The sequence below is a fragment of the Manis pentadactyla genome, chromosome X (genome assembly GCF_030020395.1).
Source record: "Manis pentadactyla isolate mManPen7 chromosome X, mManPen7.hap1, whole genome shotgun sequence".
NCBI lineage: Eukaryota > Metazoa > Chordata > Mammalia > Pholidota > Manidae > Manis > Manis pentadactyla.
Window position 1 is genome coordinate 60,201,794 of NC_080038.1, and position 16,567 is coordinate 60,218,360.

The 16,567-nt window shown below is 36.8% G+C and overlaps 1 protein-coding gene across 4 annotated transcripts in view; it reads right to left on the reverse strand.

The window, feature by feature from the left end:
- Positions 1–16,567, reverse strand: part of OPHN1 (oligophrenin 1) — a 634,131-nt gene that overhangs the window by 484,738 nt on the left and 132,826 nt on the right. For all 4 annotated transcript variants that reach the window (XM_057495710.1, XM_057495709.1, XM_057495712.1 and 1 more), the window contains 2 exons: positions 9,809–9,870; positions 4,397–4,468 (listed from right to left, as the gene is read on the reverse strand). In XM_057495710.1, the coding sequence (XP_057351693.1) occupies positions 4,397–4,468; positions 9,809–9,870 (134 nt within the window). The remainder of the gene's footprint in view (positions 1–4,396; positions 4,469–9,808; positions 9,871–16,567) is intronic.

The following is a 16,567-nucleotide window of genomic DNA, read 5'->3' on the forward strand; positions in this document are numbered from 1 at the left end:
GTTCTACTACAAAGTCACAGTAATCAAGACAATTTGGTACTGGCACAAGAACAGAGCCACAGACCAGTGGAACAGAATAGGGACTCCAGGCATTAACCCAAACATATATGGCCAATTAATATATGATAAAGGAGCTATGGACATACAATGGGGAAATGACAGTCTCTTCAACAGATGGTGCTGGCAAAACTGGACAGCTACATGGAAGAGAATGAAACTGTATCACTGTCTAACCCCATGCACAAAAGTAAATTCGAAATGGATCAAAGACTTGAATGTAAGTCATGAAACCATAAAACTCCTAGAAAAAATCATAGGCAAAAATCTCATGGACATAAACATGAGTGACTTCTTCATGAACATATCTCCCTGGACAAGGAAAACAAAAGCAAAAATGAACAGGTGGGACTATATCAAGCTGAAAATCTTCTGTACAGCAAAGGATACCATCAATAGAACAAAAAGGTATCCTACAGTATGAGAGAATATATTGATAAATGACAGATCCAATAAAGGGTTGACATCCAAAATATATAAAGACCTCACACACCTCACCTCAAGAAACAAAAAGCAAATAATCCAATTAAAAATTGTGCATAGGAGCTGAATAGACAGTTCTCTAAAGAAGAAATTCAGATGGCCAACAGACACATGAAAAGATGCTCCACATCACTTGTCATCAGAGAAATGCAAATTAAAACCACAATGAGATATCACCTCACACCAGTAAGGATCTCCACCATCCAAAAGGCAAACAATAACAAATGTTGGCAAGGTTGTGGAAGAAGGGGAACCCTCCTACACTGTTGGTGGGAATGTAAATTAGTTCAACCATTGTGGAAAGCAGTACGGAGTTTTCTCAAAAAGCTCAAAATAGAAATACCATTTGACCCAGGAATTCCACTTCTAGGAATTTACCCTAAGAATGCAGCAGCCCAGTTTGAAAAACACAGATGCACCCCTATGTTTATCGCTGCACTATTTACAATAGCCAAGAAATGGAAGCAACCTAAATGTCCATCAGTAGATGAATGGATAAAGAAGATATGATACATATACACAATGGAATATTATTCAGCCATAAGAAGAAAACAAATCCTACCATTTGCAACAACGTGGATGGAGCTAGAGGGTATTATGCTCAGTAAAATAAGCCAAGTGGAGAAAGACAAGTACTAAATGATTTCACTCATATGTGGAGTATAGGAACAAAGAAAAAGTGAAGCAACAAAACAGCAGCAGGATCACAGAACCCACGAATGGACTAACAGTTACCAAAGGGAAAGGGTCTGGGGAGGATGGGTGGAAAGGGAGGGAAAAAGGCCGGGGAAAAAGAAAGGGGGCATTACAGTTAGCATGTATAATGTTGGGGGTATACCGGGCAGGCTCTACAACACAGAGAAGACAAGTAGTGATTTTACAGCATCTTACTACGCTGATGGACAGAGACTGTGAAGGGGTATGTGGGTGGGACTTTCTGAAGGGAGGAGTCTAGTAAACATAATGTTCTTCATGTAATTGTAGATTAATGATACCAAAATAAAAAAATAAAAAATAAAAAAATAAAAAATAATAATAATAAATAAATAATAGAAAAAATAAAAAAAACCTTGATGTATTTTCACAAACTCATTAAGTCTAATTCTTAAATAAGCTTTTAGCCAATCTGGAAAAAAAAAAGTACTTAGAATATTACATAAACTTAGTTGATAAAGCAACAGCAGGGTTTGAGAAGACCAACTTCCATTTTGAAAGAAAATGTACAGTTAGTAAAACGCTATCAGACAGCATCACATACCTCAGAGAAATCGTTCATGAAAGAGAGCTAATCAATGTGGTAAACTTCATTTGTTGTCTTATTTTAACAGGTTGCCACAGTTATCCCAGCCTTTAGCAACCATACCCTGATTAGTCAGCAGCCATTAATATTAAGGCTCCACTAGCAAAAAGATTATGCCTTGCTGAAAGTTCAGATGATGATTAGTACTTTTTAGCACTAAAGCGTTTTTAATTAAGGTATGAACATTGTGTTTTTAGATATACTGTTATTACACGTTTTAAAAACTACAGTTTGGTGTAAACATAACTTTTACATGCACTGGGAAACCAAAAAATTCATTTGCCTTGCTTTATTGCAATATTTGTAATCCTGCTGTGGTCTAGAACTAAACCCTCAGTACTCCGAGGTATGCCTGTAGGTTGCAGGTAAGCTTCACAGGACCAGCCTGCCTCAGTGGGAACTTCCTAGGATGCAAGCAGGCTGTATGGGACTGGCAGAGGAAGCAAGGAGCAGCAGCTCTCTATAAACCTCCAGTCAGCAGGAGGACTAAGTGGAGGCCTGCACTGGGAAACCAAGGGCACCATGAGTGGGGAGTCCTTCAGAGAGAGACCTATATTGAGAGACCTGCATAAAGGTTATTGTCAGGCAGGCCAGGTGGAGGCTTCCAGGTCATTGAGGGAACATGTACTCTGTGTATGTGGCTGGGTTAGATCTCACTGGACATCTCATTCCCACTCTACTGATCCACCCATGCAACAGCCAGCAACTTCAAGAGAACCCCTTCTTCCTGCAATATCTGTCCAGAATGCTCTGCTGAGAAAGTTTAACATCTTGCTCACTGTAAAGGAGAGATGCTAAAAGGAATTTTGTCAGTTTTCATAGAACAGGTATTGAGGAGTGTTGGAACTGAGAGGCAATAACTGATACCACTCTGGTAGAAACTACATTTTCTAGTCCTTAGTTCAGTGCTCTACTACATTTTACTACTTGGATAATTCTAGATAGTTTCTTGAAAACAACTTTCACATGGACAGTTGGTCACCTCCCTTGTAGGTAGGTATGCAGGTTGCCTCCACTGGCAAAGAAGTAGGAAAAAAAACTGATAGAAATTTAACCTTTCTGAGCCTCAGTTTCTTCAGTGCAATAATGGATATTATATATACTACCTCACAGGTTTGCTGTAAGAATTAAGGAAAACAGCGTATGTAAATTCCTCAGCCCAGGTCTGGGACACAGGAAATATATAATAGAAATGATCTTTTTTCCTCAAAGGACATGAGGTCAACCACTATAGCATATCCTTATGTTCCATTTTCTTATTCTCATCCAGGAATGAAAGTAAATCAGAGGTTTTCACATCTACCCATCTTCATCTTCTTTATTCAATGCTATGTAGCAATTATCATGTCACTTAAGAGATTAATTATTTTCATACCACATTTTTTATTTCAAACGTTCATCTCTCCTTCAGTTATATACTTTTCCAGTTAAGTATTTATGTTCATGAGATATGAGATGACCTGAATGGAATCTAGAATTGCAATGCTATCTGGAGACCTCACTTTTCTTGAATGCCAGTCACTCAAAAAATGCCCATGCCAACTTAACTGATGATATTAAGCACTGGGGGCACATCCACTGGTCTGCTCTTTCTTCTTAGACCTTGCTACTGCCATATCCTTGATTCAAACTGCTTGTCATGATATTCCAGATAATAAGTAGATGGTGTGTTCTTAGTCTGAAATGGGTCAGATGCTTGGCCAAGATGCTTCATTTAATTCCGGTAGACTATTTGGTTACATGTTGCATACATATGGGGCCTTATAAAATAAGCCTACACCTAGCTGAAAAGAATAAACTGAACAATTATCCATACTCCTTTGTAAGACACTGGGAAATCAGAGAGACCCATGGGTGGTCAATCTGGAAATAATCCCAGATTATCTGGCACAGTGCTATCCAATAGAAATTTCTACAATGATGGAAAAATTTTACATCTATTCTGTCCAATACAGTAGCTACTAGCCACATGTGGCAATTAAGCATTTGAAATATGACTAGCATGATTGGGAAACTGAGTTGTTAATCTATTTTGTGTATACAGCTATTGGCTACCATATTGGATAGGAAAGGTCTAGACAGCATGGAAAAAATATAGGATTTGAAGTTAAAACAATCTCAGATCTAAATCCTGGCTACTGTCACTTACTAACTATATAGCTTTGTTCTTGTTCTTTATCTTGTCAAAGCCTCAGTTGTTTCATTAGTAAAATGGACCTAATACTAGAACCTCACAGGGTTGCTGTGATTAGAGAATAAAGGCAAAGTATCTAGCCCAGTGTTCATCACATACTAAGCAGCCTTTAAATACAGCTATTATTGTCATGCTTCTCATTTTCCAGATGGAGAAACTGAAGCTCCAAAGGAGAATTGACTTGTCCACAGTTACAGAGCTAGTTAGACTCATAGCCAGGAGTCAGTTCGAGATTTTCTCACTTTTTGATGACGAGTTTTCTAATAGAGACAAATCCTTCTCACCCATGAAGAGTGAAGAGTGGTAGCCAAAACAACTATTCAACTATTATAAAAAATATCATGTATGTGGAGAAAGCGTACCTTGGTAAAGCCTATCTGCTCCTTCCGGAAATTTTCCAGGGGTTTGATTAGCAGATCACTAGCATTGTGTACCTAGAGAAAAATAAAGAAAAAACACACAACTTTTAGATTAGAAAGGTTCAAGTTCAAGATTCCTTGTTAATAGGGCATTTCCTTGTAATACACCATCCTGTAGCTCCAAAGGAGAACTGACTTGTCCACAGTTAACTAGTTTGCTTGTTTCTTGGTCCTTATTACTCTTTTTTTCTCATATTGATCTCTTAAAATCAAGTATTCAGAGAGAAAATGAGAGAAGGAACATTAGGGACATTTCTCTGTAACTTTATTCGTAGTCTGATCTGAGTTTTTAATTAGATATCTAGGAGTATATGTGAAAAAGAGAAAAGAAAGGGAATGGAAAAGTACGTGAAAAGGTCAATTGCACCAAATGCAAACCATTTCATGGGATGCAAATGAGTTAGCAGTAATAGTATCAGGATAAAGCCCAGGATAAATTGTTTCCAGTCCTGCCCTGGTATGTTATAAAAGCAGGACATTTCCTTCACAGCTTGGAGTATATTACAGCAACACAAGAAACACTGGACCAGGCTTTTAAATTACCTAACTATAGATGTTCAGAAGCTGATAAGAATAGTCTGTCCAGGTACTAAAAATATGAGTATATAATATGACTCTGGAAATACAAAAACATTGCATGTAAACTGGACCTCTTGCTCAATGGGCAGATAGAAATGTACAAAACTTTGTCTTCATATAAACCTTTTGGAGATTACGTCTGTCCAAGGAAACAAGAGGGATTTCGTTCTTCAGTGGTGTGAATTAGCTTCACTTCAAAGGAGAACCTTAGAGAACTCAACCGACAGCTGGATTTTAGGACCCAGTGCATTGATTTTGATCTATTACAAGATGGGGAAATGAGGTACTGGCTTCCTTGTTAGAAGAGACATGAAGTGCCAGAAAGACAAGATGTATCTTCATAACAAAAATAGAAAACAGGGTTGAAACCAGTTTTGAGCAGCCCTGTATTCTCCAAGTAAGAAGCAATTTTTATACTACCACCAAAAAGCACGGCAAGTTGGGGCATTCGTATATAAGTGCCAGGTTGTGCCAGAACTTTGGGCCTCCTGTTTTGTGTCAAAATATGATTCAAGGTTCAACCAAACAGGCAAACTCTCAACCAATCAAAGCTCTACTACCAGCCCTGTTGTCAAAAATAAAGACAGCAATGACTCTACTAAATTGAACAGGAATTAACCTGCTAAAAGTACCAGCCTGTCTCTCTTGCCCAACATGCTCTACACTTCCATGAATTGTGACTTACGTGCTATCAACTTTGTGTACCTACCAGGAGACAAAATAAGCCATTGATGTCATAGATCCAGTACAAGGAGCCATTTTTCTTCTTTACAATTGCGGACATTTTAAAACACTGCCAAAAATTCTGTGATATTCCTCCCTTTGAGAGGTAAGATGTCTGTCCCCTCTACTTTGAATATGAGGGGTTTGTTAGTGCTTTGAACCCACAGCGTATAGCAGAAGTGGCACTATGTGACTTTCCAGGCTAGATCCTGAAAGGCTAACAACTTCTACCCAGTTCTTTTGAAACACTCCCCCTAGAAGCCCCAAGCCACTATATAAGAATTTGGGCTACCATGGGACTACCAAGGAGAAGAGGTCAAATATAGACATTCTGGTCAAAAGTCCAGCTGAGCCCAGCCTTCTAGCCATCCCACCAAGATGTGAGATATGTGAGAGAAGCTGTTTTGGACAGTCCACATCAAATAGAGCAGAAGAACCACCCGGCTGACCTCTTCCTGAATTCCTGACCCATAACACAATAAGATAAAATTAAATGGTTTTAGTTTAAGCCACTAAGTTTGGGGATAGGTTGTTATGCAGCAATAGAAAATTAGAAAAAAATATTTCCAGCTTCACGAAGGTAACACATAAAAATTGACTACTTGGGCAACACTGAGGAAGTTTGCCTTGGAATGAGAAGTGAGCATGCCCCTTCTAAGGAGAGTAGTATGTGTCAATCCCCTATATGGATATTCAGCTGAGCCCTTGCATATGTAGACACCCCAAAGATGGCACAGTTGACACATTTCATGTTCCACGGGGGATTTTTTGCATAAGCAGTTGTGTCAGCAACTTCTCACACAGGGTCCATAAGGCCATTACTTTTTACATATTTGGCCCTGTCTCAGTCTAGGAGATAGTACATGATTCACTGAAACTGAAGTCCATAGTTTTCCCTTAACCACATTGGAACACTACTCTCAGTCTTCTACAACACAAATATATACTCTGAATCTTTTCCGCTCTTTAATATTCATTGGCTATTATACTACTTTCTGCCAGAACATAGAGCTAAAGATATAGGTAAAGGTCATACTGAAGCTTGGCTCTTTACTCCTTCCCATTCTATTTTACCCTTAAACATCTTAGAAGTCTAGCAACTACTATAAAAAATAACCTTTTAAGTAAACTTGGCCTTTATTCCCCTTTCTGATTACTGCATCATTTTGTGAGATCTCTAGAAGAAAAGATCCTGCCTGCTACCTCATGAAAAGTGACATTTGAAACACATTAGCGAGTTTAGCTAGTCAGGTTCCTATTGAATGAAACCCAAATTAACACTAGATAGGACATATAGCAAATAAGAGATGGTATTCAATCCAATACTGCAGGATTGCTCAGGAATCTTTGATGGTTAATCAATTACCAAAAGAATGCATTAAGGTTACACTGTTTGAAATATTATGGGCCTCATTAGGTCATTCTTGGCAGTCCTCAAAGACAGACATTGCACATTGCCAAGAGAGCTGCCTTCAGAGTCAGAAATGCTCTAGATAAGCCTCCTATCTTAATCATATAGGAAGTATGCTATCCAGAATTTTTAAAGGCCACCTTCTGAGATACTAAAACCTCCACCAGGGTACTGTTTAAGAACATCACAGTAGGGATGCTCCTCAATTCTTCCCTCCACAGTTCCTTCCACATTTAAATGCACTCATGAGAATGACTAGACATCTGCAATTGTCACATGCTGGAGCTGTGAACTTCCTTCCTGTTCTAGTAAAGCTTTTTTGGCTTCTTCTTAAAGAAAGGATAAAAGGCTATTTAACATCTCCCAGATGATCCATATTGGGGTACAGGAGTCTTTTTATCAGGGTTCCAGGAAACGGGAGAGGTGCAGTCAAGCAATTAATTCCTGGCATATAGTGAAAGGCCCTCATTGAGCCTAACCTTCACAGCATTCCTGGAATTAACTGAGAAATGAGGAGCCAACATTCAATACATGATTGAAGAGCTGTGGGAACAAAAGGGCACAACATAATTAAAGACATAAGAAAATGAGTCAGTCCTGTGGAAAAGAGCCGGCAATAAGGGTGAGAAAAAAAAACATATCAAAAGATGGATCCTACTTCATGATTTTAGACCTTTGAAACTGGGTAAATAAAAAAGATCAAGAAACAACTAAAGCTAAAGAGAAATAACAGCTGAGCTTTCTAGTGGTATCTGAATGAAATGATGGTGAATGCCTTTTAGATTAACACTGGCAGTAGTCCACAAACTCTTCAGGCAGAAGAAAACATTTGTACAGTGTGGATTAGCTAGCTAGGGGATTATCTGCCAGACTCCAGGAAAATTACCCATATTCATCCCTCCTATATCCTTAGAAGCAAATTTCTTAAACTAAGAAAAGAGTCCCAGGGCAAATTTCCACAAACAGAATCTTAGAGGTAACAAAAATTAACTAGAAACAACACTTGTATAATCAGTGTTTTTTGCAATTTATAAAACACTTCCATATTTATTATATAATTTACAGTTCTTCCAACCATCTTGGGAGGTGGGGATTTTTTTCTTCATTTTACATATAAAGAAAGGGAGACTCAGAGAAATCTGAATTAGTCTGAAATCAACAAGTTAGTGGCATGGCCATTATTAGAACCTAAGTTTCTGTTTCCCCTACCTCCAAGCCCTGCCTTCAATTCTACTTCTCTATGAGCCTAGATGAAATTGTAGCAGTATTCTGAGAAGCCAGTACCATAAACCATTGAAAAGGAAGAATGATGGCAAATTAAACAACTCTTACTACTGGATAAATGGGCTTAACAAAATTGAGCTGCCAATAGGAAGTCACCCTATGAAAGAAAGAGAAGGTAGACCTCTTTATTGTCCTCTACAAAGTTCCTACTTTACCCTTAAACCCCTAAAGAAAATAAACATAGACCCACATAGATACCTTCACATTTAAGTCCCAAATAGGTCTAGGGTGGGGCCGAGGACCTGCATTTCTTGACAGTTTCCCAGGTAACACTGGTGACACAGGTCTAGAGGCCATACTAAAAGATATTTTTTGATTGAATAGCAGATTTTATTTAGATTGATTTAAATGTACTTGGATGTCATATAATACAAAATATCAAATTGTCTCTAGATTTTCAGAAAGCTTAGGGATTCCTTTTAAATTATTTATTCTTTATATTGAAGCACATACAGTAAAATACACAAATCTTAATGTAAAGCTTGATGAATTTTGACATTTGTATACACTCATGTAATGAAAAGTTATTTTTTAAACTGTTAAAATAGAGTTCACAAAAAAACGGATTACTTAGAAATAAGTCTAACAAAATATGTACAAGATCTATATAAAGGAAACTACAAAACTGATGAAAGAAATCCAAGATCTAAATAAATGTAGAGATGACCCATGTTCATGAATACAGAGACTCAATATTTTTAATATGTCAGTTTGTCCCAACTTGATTTATATAGTCAGTGCAATCCCAATCAAAATCCCATAAATTTATATTGTGGATATTCACAAATTGGTTCTAACATTCATACCCAACTTCAAGACTTACTACACTACAGTTTTCAAGACAGGAGAAAGGGTGTATATGAAATCTCTCTGTATTGTCCACTCAATTTTTTATAAAACTAAAACTGCTCAAAAAAAAGTAAATCTATTACTTTAGAAAAAATAGAATTTAAATGTAAGGGGAAAAGCTTTCATAGATTTAAATTTAAAAAATCATATGTCAAATATAAATAAAAGCCATTTTCTTCTTTCTAGAAGCAGAGAAACAGATAAATGAAAATGAATAATTTGTTTAAGAACACTAAAGACAACAACATTTGTCAACATGATCAACAGGCTACTTTGACACCCTTTCTCACTACAATGAATACAGATGGGATTTCTACACTAACGTTTCTCTACCTAATGATGAACTCTAAGGATGGGAGCTTGAGATAAAAAAACCAACTGGATTTGCTTCTTAAATGCCTTTATATTAGGAGGCAGCCATGAGATAAGATACCAAAAGAACAGAGTTTTAAGTCCAAATCCACAATATCAGTGATGATCTTAGTTCAAGGCACAGTTTGATGACCTACCATCATCATCCTCTCGTTTTCTACTTCATTGAGCAATTCGGCAAATTCCTTGAAGGATTCAGCTGGAAAAACAGAATAAAAGATGAAAACCAAATTAATCACAGATTTGATAAGCAAGTCGTTAGAAATCTGTGCAACATGAGGTAGTGACTAGTGAAGGTGTGGGCCCCAAAGCAACATGGACACTAAAGGAAGGTGTCAAATCTAAAGCCAGCAGAAGAAATATGTTTAGTGCCTGTTGAAAAGTTTCTTCCTTTATCTTTTCCATTTTTTTGGTAATTCCTTTACCCAAGAGGATTTTTTCCTCCAGTTTTGAGATATAATTGACATATAACACTGTAAAACTTTAAGTATGGGATCTACTTTCTCTTAGCAATTTTGAAATAAACCACACAGCAGTGCTAACTATAGTCATCATGGTATACATTACATCCCCAGTGCTTACTTAAATTATAAGTGGATGTTTGTACCTTCTGACCACCTTCACCCCATTACCCCACCCCCCACCTCTGGTAACCTCAAATCTAATTTCTTTCTCTACAACTTTATTTTTCTTAGATTCCACACATAAGTGAGATCATAGTATTTCCTTTTCTCTGTCTATCCTATTTCACTTAACATAATGCCCTCAATATCCACCAATGTTGTTGCAAATGGAAGGATATCCTAATTTTTAATGGCTGCATAATATTCCACTGTGTGTGTGTGTGTGTGTGTGTGTGTGTGTGTGTGTATGTACACCACTGATTTTTTACCCATTCATCTGTCAGTGGAAAATTATGTTTCCATGTCTTCCCTATTGTAGATAATGCCACAATGGACATAGGGGTGCAGATATCTCTTCAACATGGTGATTTCATTTCCTTTGCATATAAAGCCAAAAGTGGAATTGCTGGATCATAAGATAGTTCCATTTTTAACTTTTTGAGGAAACTCCATACTGTTTTCCATAGTGGCTGGACCAATTTACATTCCCACCAACATTGCACAGCCTTTTCTCCATATCGTCACCAGTATTTATAATCTCTTGTCTTTTAGATGACAGCCATTCTAACAGGAGGTAATACCTCACTGTGGTTTTGATTTGCATTTCCCTGATAATCAGTGATGTTGAGCACCTTTTCATGTACCCGATGGCTATCTGAATATCTTCTTTGGAAAAGCATCTATTAGGTCCATTGCCCATTTTTAGTTGGATTATTTGGGTTTTTCTTTGTTTTTGCTAATGAGTTGTATGAGTTCTTTACATATTTTGATTAACCCCTTATGAGATACACAATTTAAAAATATTTTCTGTTGTTGATTGTTTCTTTGGCTTTGCAGATTTTTACTCTGATGTAGTCCTACATATTGATTTACTTTGTTGCTTGTGCTTTAGCTGTCATACCCAAAAATTCCTTGTCAAAATCCATGTCTAGAAGCTTCTTTTCTGTGTTTTCTTTGAGGAGTTTTATGGTTTCAGGTCTTACTTTATGTCTTTAATTCATTTCAAGTTAATTTTTATGAATGGTGTAAGACAATTGTCTAGTTTCATTCTTTTACATGTGAATATACATTTCCCAGTACTATTTTTTGAAGAGATTGTCTTTTCTCCATTGAATATTCTTGGCTTCCTTATCAAACAGTGGACTATATATGTATGGGTTTATCTATTGGCTCTCTATTCTGGTGTCCATTGGTCTATGTGTCTGCTTTTATGCCAGTACCATATGGAATTGATTACTGTAGCTTTATTGCATAGTTTGATATCAGGAAATGTAATGCCTCCACCTCTGTTCTTCTTTCTTAAATTGCTTTGGCTATTTGGGGTTTTTTGTGACTCGATACAAATTTTGGGATTGTTTTTTCTATTACTGTAAAAATCACCATTGGAATGTTTAGTAGATAGAGATACACTGAATCTATAGCTGGCTTTAGGTAGTATGGACATCTTAACAATATTAATTCTTCCAATCTATGAACATGGACTATCTTTCCATTTATTTGTATCTCCTTCAATTTCTTTCATCAATATCTTACAGTTTCCAGTGTAGAGATTTTTCACTTCCTTGGTTAAATTTATTCATAAGTATTTTATTGTTCTGTATGTTATTGTAAATGGGATCATTTTATTTTTCAGATAACTTTTTACTTTGGACCACCTTCACCCATTTCTCCCACCCCCTATCCCATTCTCTAACAACCAGTTTGTTCACTGCATCTATGAACTATATTTTTTAGATTCCACATGTAAGAAAGAGCATATGGTATTTGTCTTACTCTGATATATTTCACTTAGCATAATGCACTCAAGATCCACCCATGTTTGCACAAGTAGCAAGATTTCATTCTTTCTTATGCCTGAATAATATTGCATTATATATATAATATATATATATCACATCTTCTTTATCCATTCATCTATTGAAGGACACTGAGGTTGTTTGCAAATCTTATCCACTATAAATAGTTCTTCAATGAACATGAGTGTATTTATATCTTTTTGATTTAGTGATTTTGTTTTCTTCAGATAAACACCCAGAAATGAAATTGCTGGATCATATGGTAGCTCTATTTTCAATATTTTGAGAAACCTCAACACTATTTTCCATACTGGCTACACCAATTTACATTCCTGCGTCAGTTCATGAAAGTTCCCTTTTCTTAATATTCTCTCCAGCACTTGTTATTTCTTGTCTTTTTGATAATAGTCATTCTAACAGGTGGGAGGTGGTTTTGATTTGCATTTCCTTGATGATAGTGATATCTTTGCAAATACCTTTTAGCCATTTGTATGTCTTCTTTGGAAAAATGTCTGTTTGGTCTTCTGCCCATTTTCAAATCAGATTTTGAGGTTTGGGTTTCTTTCTTTTTTTGCTATTGAGCTGTATGCATTCTTTATATATTTGGGTATCAACTCTTTTTCAGATATATGATTTGCAAATATTATCTCCCATTCAGTAGGTTGACTTTTTATTTTGCTGATGCTTTCCTTTGATGTTCACACACTTTTTAGGTTGATATAGTCCCACTTGTTCATTTTTGCTGTTGTTGTTTTTACTTTCAGTGTAAGATTTAGAAAATCATCACCAAAACCTATGTCAAGGAGCTTATCATTTTTGTTTTCTTTTAGGAGTTTTATGGATTTATTTGTACATTCAGGATTTAATCCATTTTGAGTTAATTTTTGCATATGTTGCAAGATAGTGGTCCTGTTTCATTCTTTTGTATACGGCTGTGCAGTTTTCCAGAAACTATTCACTGAAGAGGCTGTCCCTTCCCCATTGTACATTCTTGGCTCATATTCTGTAAATTTACTGACATATATGCATAGGTTTCTTTCTGGACCCTCTATTGTGTTCCACTGATGTATGTGTCTTTTGTTCTTGTTGCCAATACCATACTGTTTTAATTACTAAAACTTTGTAATAGAATTTGAAATCAGGGAGTGTGATGCCTCCAGCTTTGTTCTTTCTTTTCACGGATAATGCATTGCTAGTGTATAGAAATGCAACCAATTATTTTATGTTGATTTGGTGTCCTGCAACTTTATTGAATTTGTTGATCAGTTTTTTGGCAAAGCCTTCATGATTTTCTATATATAAGATCATGTCATCTGCAAAGACAGCCAATTTTACTTCTTCCTTTCCAATTCTGATGTCTTTTTTTTCCCTTGCCTGATTGCTCTGGTTAGGTCTTCTAGTACTACATTAAATGGGAGTGATGAGAGTAGATATCTTTGTTGTGTTCCTGATCTTAGAAGAAAAGCTTTCAGCCTTTCACCATGGAATATGTTAGCTATGGGCTTGTCATATATGGCCTTTATTATGTTGAGGTACATTCCTTCTATATTGAATTTGTTGAGAGTTTTTAACATGAACAAATGTTGAATTCCATCAAATGCTTTTTTCTGCAAATACTGAGATGATCAAAAGACTTTTAGATTTCATTCGATTAACATGATATATCGCATTTATTGATTTGCATATGTTGAACCATCCTTGTATCCCAGGGATGAATCCCCCTTAATCATGGTGTATGACCCTTTTAACATATTGCTGAATTCATTTTGGTAGTATTTTGTTGAGACTTTGCATCAGTATTCATCCAGAATATTGTCTTGTAGTTTTCCAAAAGTTCTTTCATAGCTAATATTTCATTCAGTCCTCACAGCCACCCTTAGGAGTAGCTAGGACTTCTCTTATTTCATAGATAAGCAGAAAGATTAGGAGAGGGGCAATGGGTGTGCTCTAAAGAAAAGCACTAAAATCCTGGAACATGAGTTTACGTTCCTGCTCCACTACTCACCAACCTAGACAGATTTCTCTCCATTTAGCCCTTCCATGCTTCAATTTCTCATCTATAAAATGAGGATATTAGTAATTGTTACTTCAGTGGTTATGGTGATAGAATTAAATAATGGGTTGCCAGCAGATTTTGTGAAGTATTAAGTGTCATTTTTTCTGGGTTTTAGAAGCACTGTAGTTGAGTAAAAAGCACATTTGACTTACTAGGTCTGCGACTTTGGCAATTGACTGAAACTGTCTGGAACCCACTTTCCTTCCCTAGAAATAATAATTCCTATATCACAGGGTTGTTTGATGATTTTAAATAAAACAATACATGTATAGTTTCCAGCATACATGGTAGCCATTCAATACATCTTAGTTTTATTCTTTCTTGGGTTTAAAGCAGTGATCAATCCTGGCTATGCATTACACATCTGGGAAGCTTAAATACCAGTGCTACACCCTCCCTACATCAATTAAACCCAGATTCACCTGCAAACGGTCAGAAAGCCTTGTTGGTGCAACACAATACAATTGCGGAGGTGAACACCAAGAGTTTGAGTTAGAAAATAAAACTTAACTACCTGAAAGTACGTTCTTATACTGAATAAAGCAAAAATGAACAAAACAAAATGACAACAATAAAATTATCCTCTAGTAGAGAGAACAGTAAAACCCAGCTACTTTTATTCCCTCTTTTTCTTATTATATTCAACCATCAGCCCTTTGACCCAATTTTATCAGAATTTGTACATTAGGCCAGAAAACACAAACAAAATAAACACCTTCTTCCCCAGTAACAGAGGAAACTCAGATAGTCTTATCAAATTCTTCATGCAATACTTAAAACCCCAGGCAGCATCTACCATTAGCAGTCATCCAATCCCTGGTCACACCACACCTCTAGTGAGAATAGTGACAACCAACTTGCCTTGGTGTGGCCAGGACCATCACAGTTATTAAACTGAAAGCCCCACATTCCATGAAATCCCTCAGTCCCAGTTTGCCCAGCACTGTTAGTCACCCTAAGTGACAGGACCTATCTCCTGAAGCAGGCCATTTGTCACTGTCATGATGCCTCTGCTAAAAAACTACTTCCTCAGATGGTACAACATTCGAAAATCCATCAACATCATCCACCACATCAACAAAAAGGACAAAAACTACATGATCATCTCCATAGATGCTGAAAAAGCATTCGACAAAATTCAACATCCGTTCATGATAAAAACTCTCAACAAAATGGGCATAGAGGGCAAGTAACTCAACATAATAAACACCATATATGATAAACCCACAGCTAACATCATACTGAACAGCGAGAGGCTGAAATCTTTTCCTCTGAGATCGGGAACAAGACAGGGATGCCCACTCTCCCCACTGTTATTCAACATACTACTGGAGGTCCTAGCCACGGCAATCAGACAAAACAAAGAAATACAAGGAATCCAGATTGGTAAAGAAGAAGTGAAACTGTCACTATTTGCAGATGACATGATATTGTACATAAAAAACCCTAAAGACTCCACTCCAAAACTACTAGAACTAATATCGGAATTCAGCAAAGTTGCACGATACAAAATTAACACACAGAAATCTGTGGCTTTCCTATACACTAACAATGAACTAATAGAAAGAGAAATCAGGAAAAGAATTCCATTCACAATTGCATCAAAAAGAATAAAATACCTAGGAATAAACCTAACCAAGGAAGTGAAAGACCTATACCCTGAAAACTACAAGACACTCTTAATAGAAATTAAAGAGGTCACTAACAAATGCAAACTCATCCCATGCTTCTGGCTGGGAAGAATTAATATTGTCAAAATGGCCACCAGCCCAAAGCGATCTACAGATTCGATGCAATCCCTATCAAATTACCAACAGCATTCTTCAATGAACTGGAACAAATAGTTCAAAACTTCATATGGAACTGCCAAAGACCCCGAATAGCCAAAGCAATGCTGAGAAGGAAGAATAAAGTGGGGGGATCTCGCTCCCCAACTTCAAGCTCTACTACAAAGCCACAGTAATCAAGACAATTTGGTACTGGCACAAGAACAGAGCCACAGACCAGTGGAACAGAATAGAGACTCCAGACATTAACCCAAACATATATGGCCAATTAATATTCGATAAAGGAGCCATGGACATACAATGGGGAAAGGACAGTCTCTTCAACAGATGGTGCTGGCAAAACTGGACAGCTACATGGAAGAGAATGAAACTGGATCACTGTCTAACCCCATACACAAAAGTAAACTCCAAATGGATCAAAGACCTGAATGTAAGTCATGAAACCATAAAACTCTTAGAAAAAAACATAGGCAAAAATCTCATGGACATAAACATGAGTGACTTCTTCATGAACATATCTCCCCGGGGCAAGGGAAAGAACGGCAAAAATGAACAAGTGGGACGATATCAAGCTAAAAAGCTTCTGTACAGCAAAGGACACCATCAATAGAACAAAAAGGTATCCTACAGTATG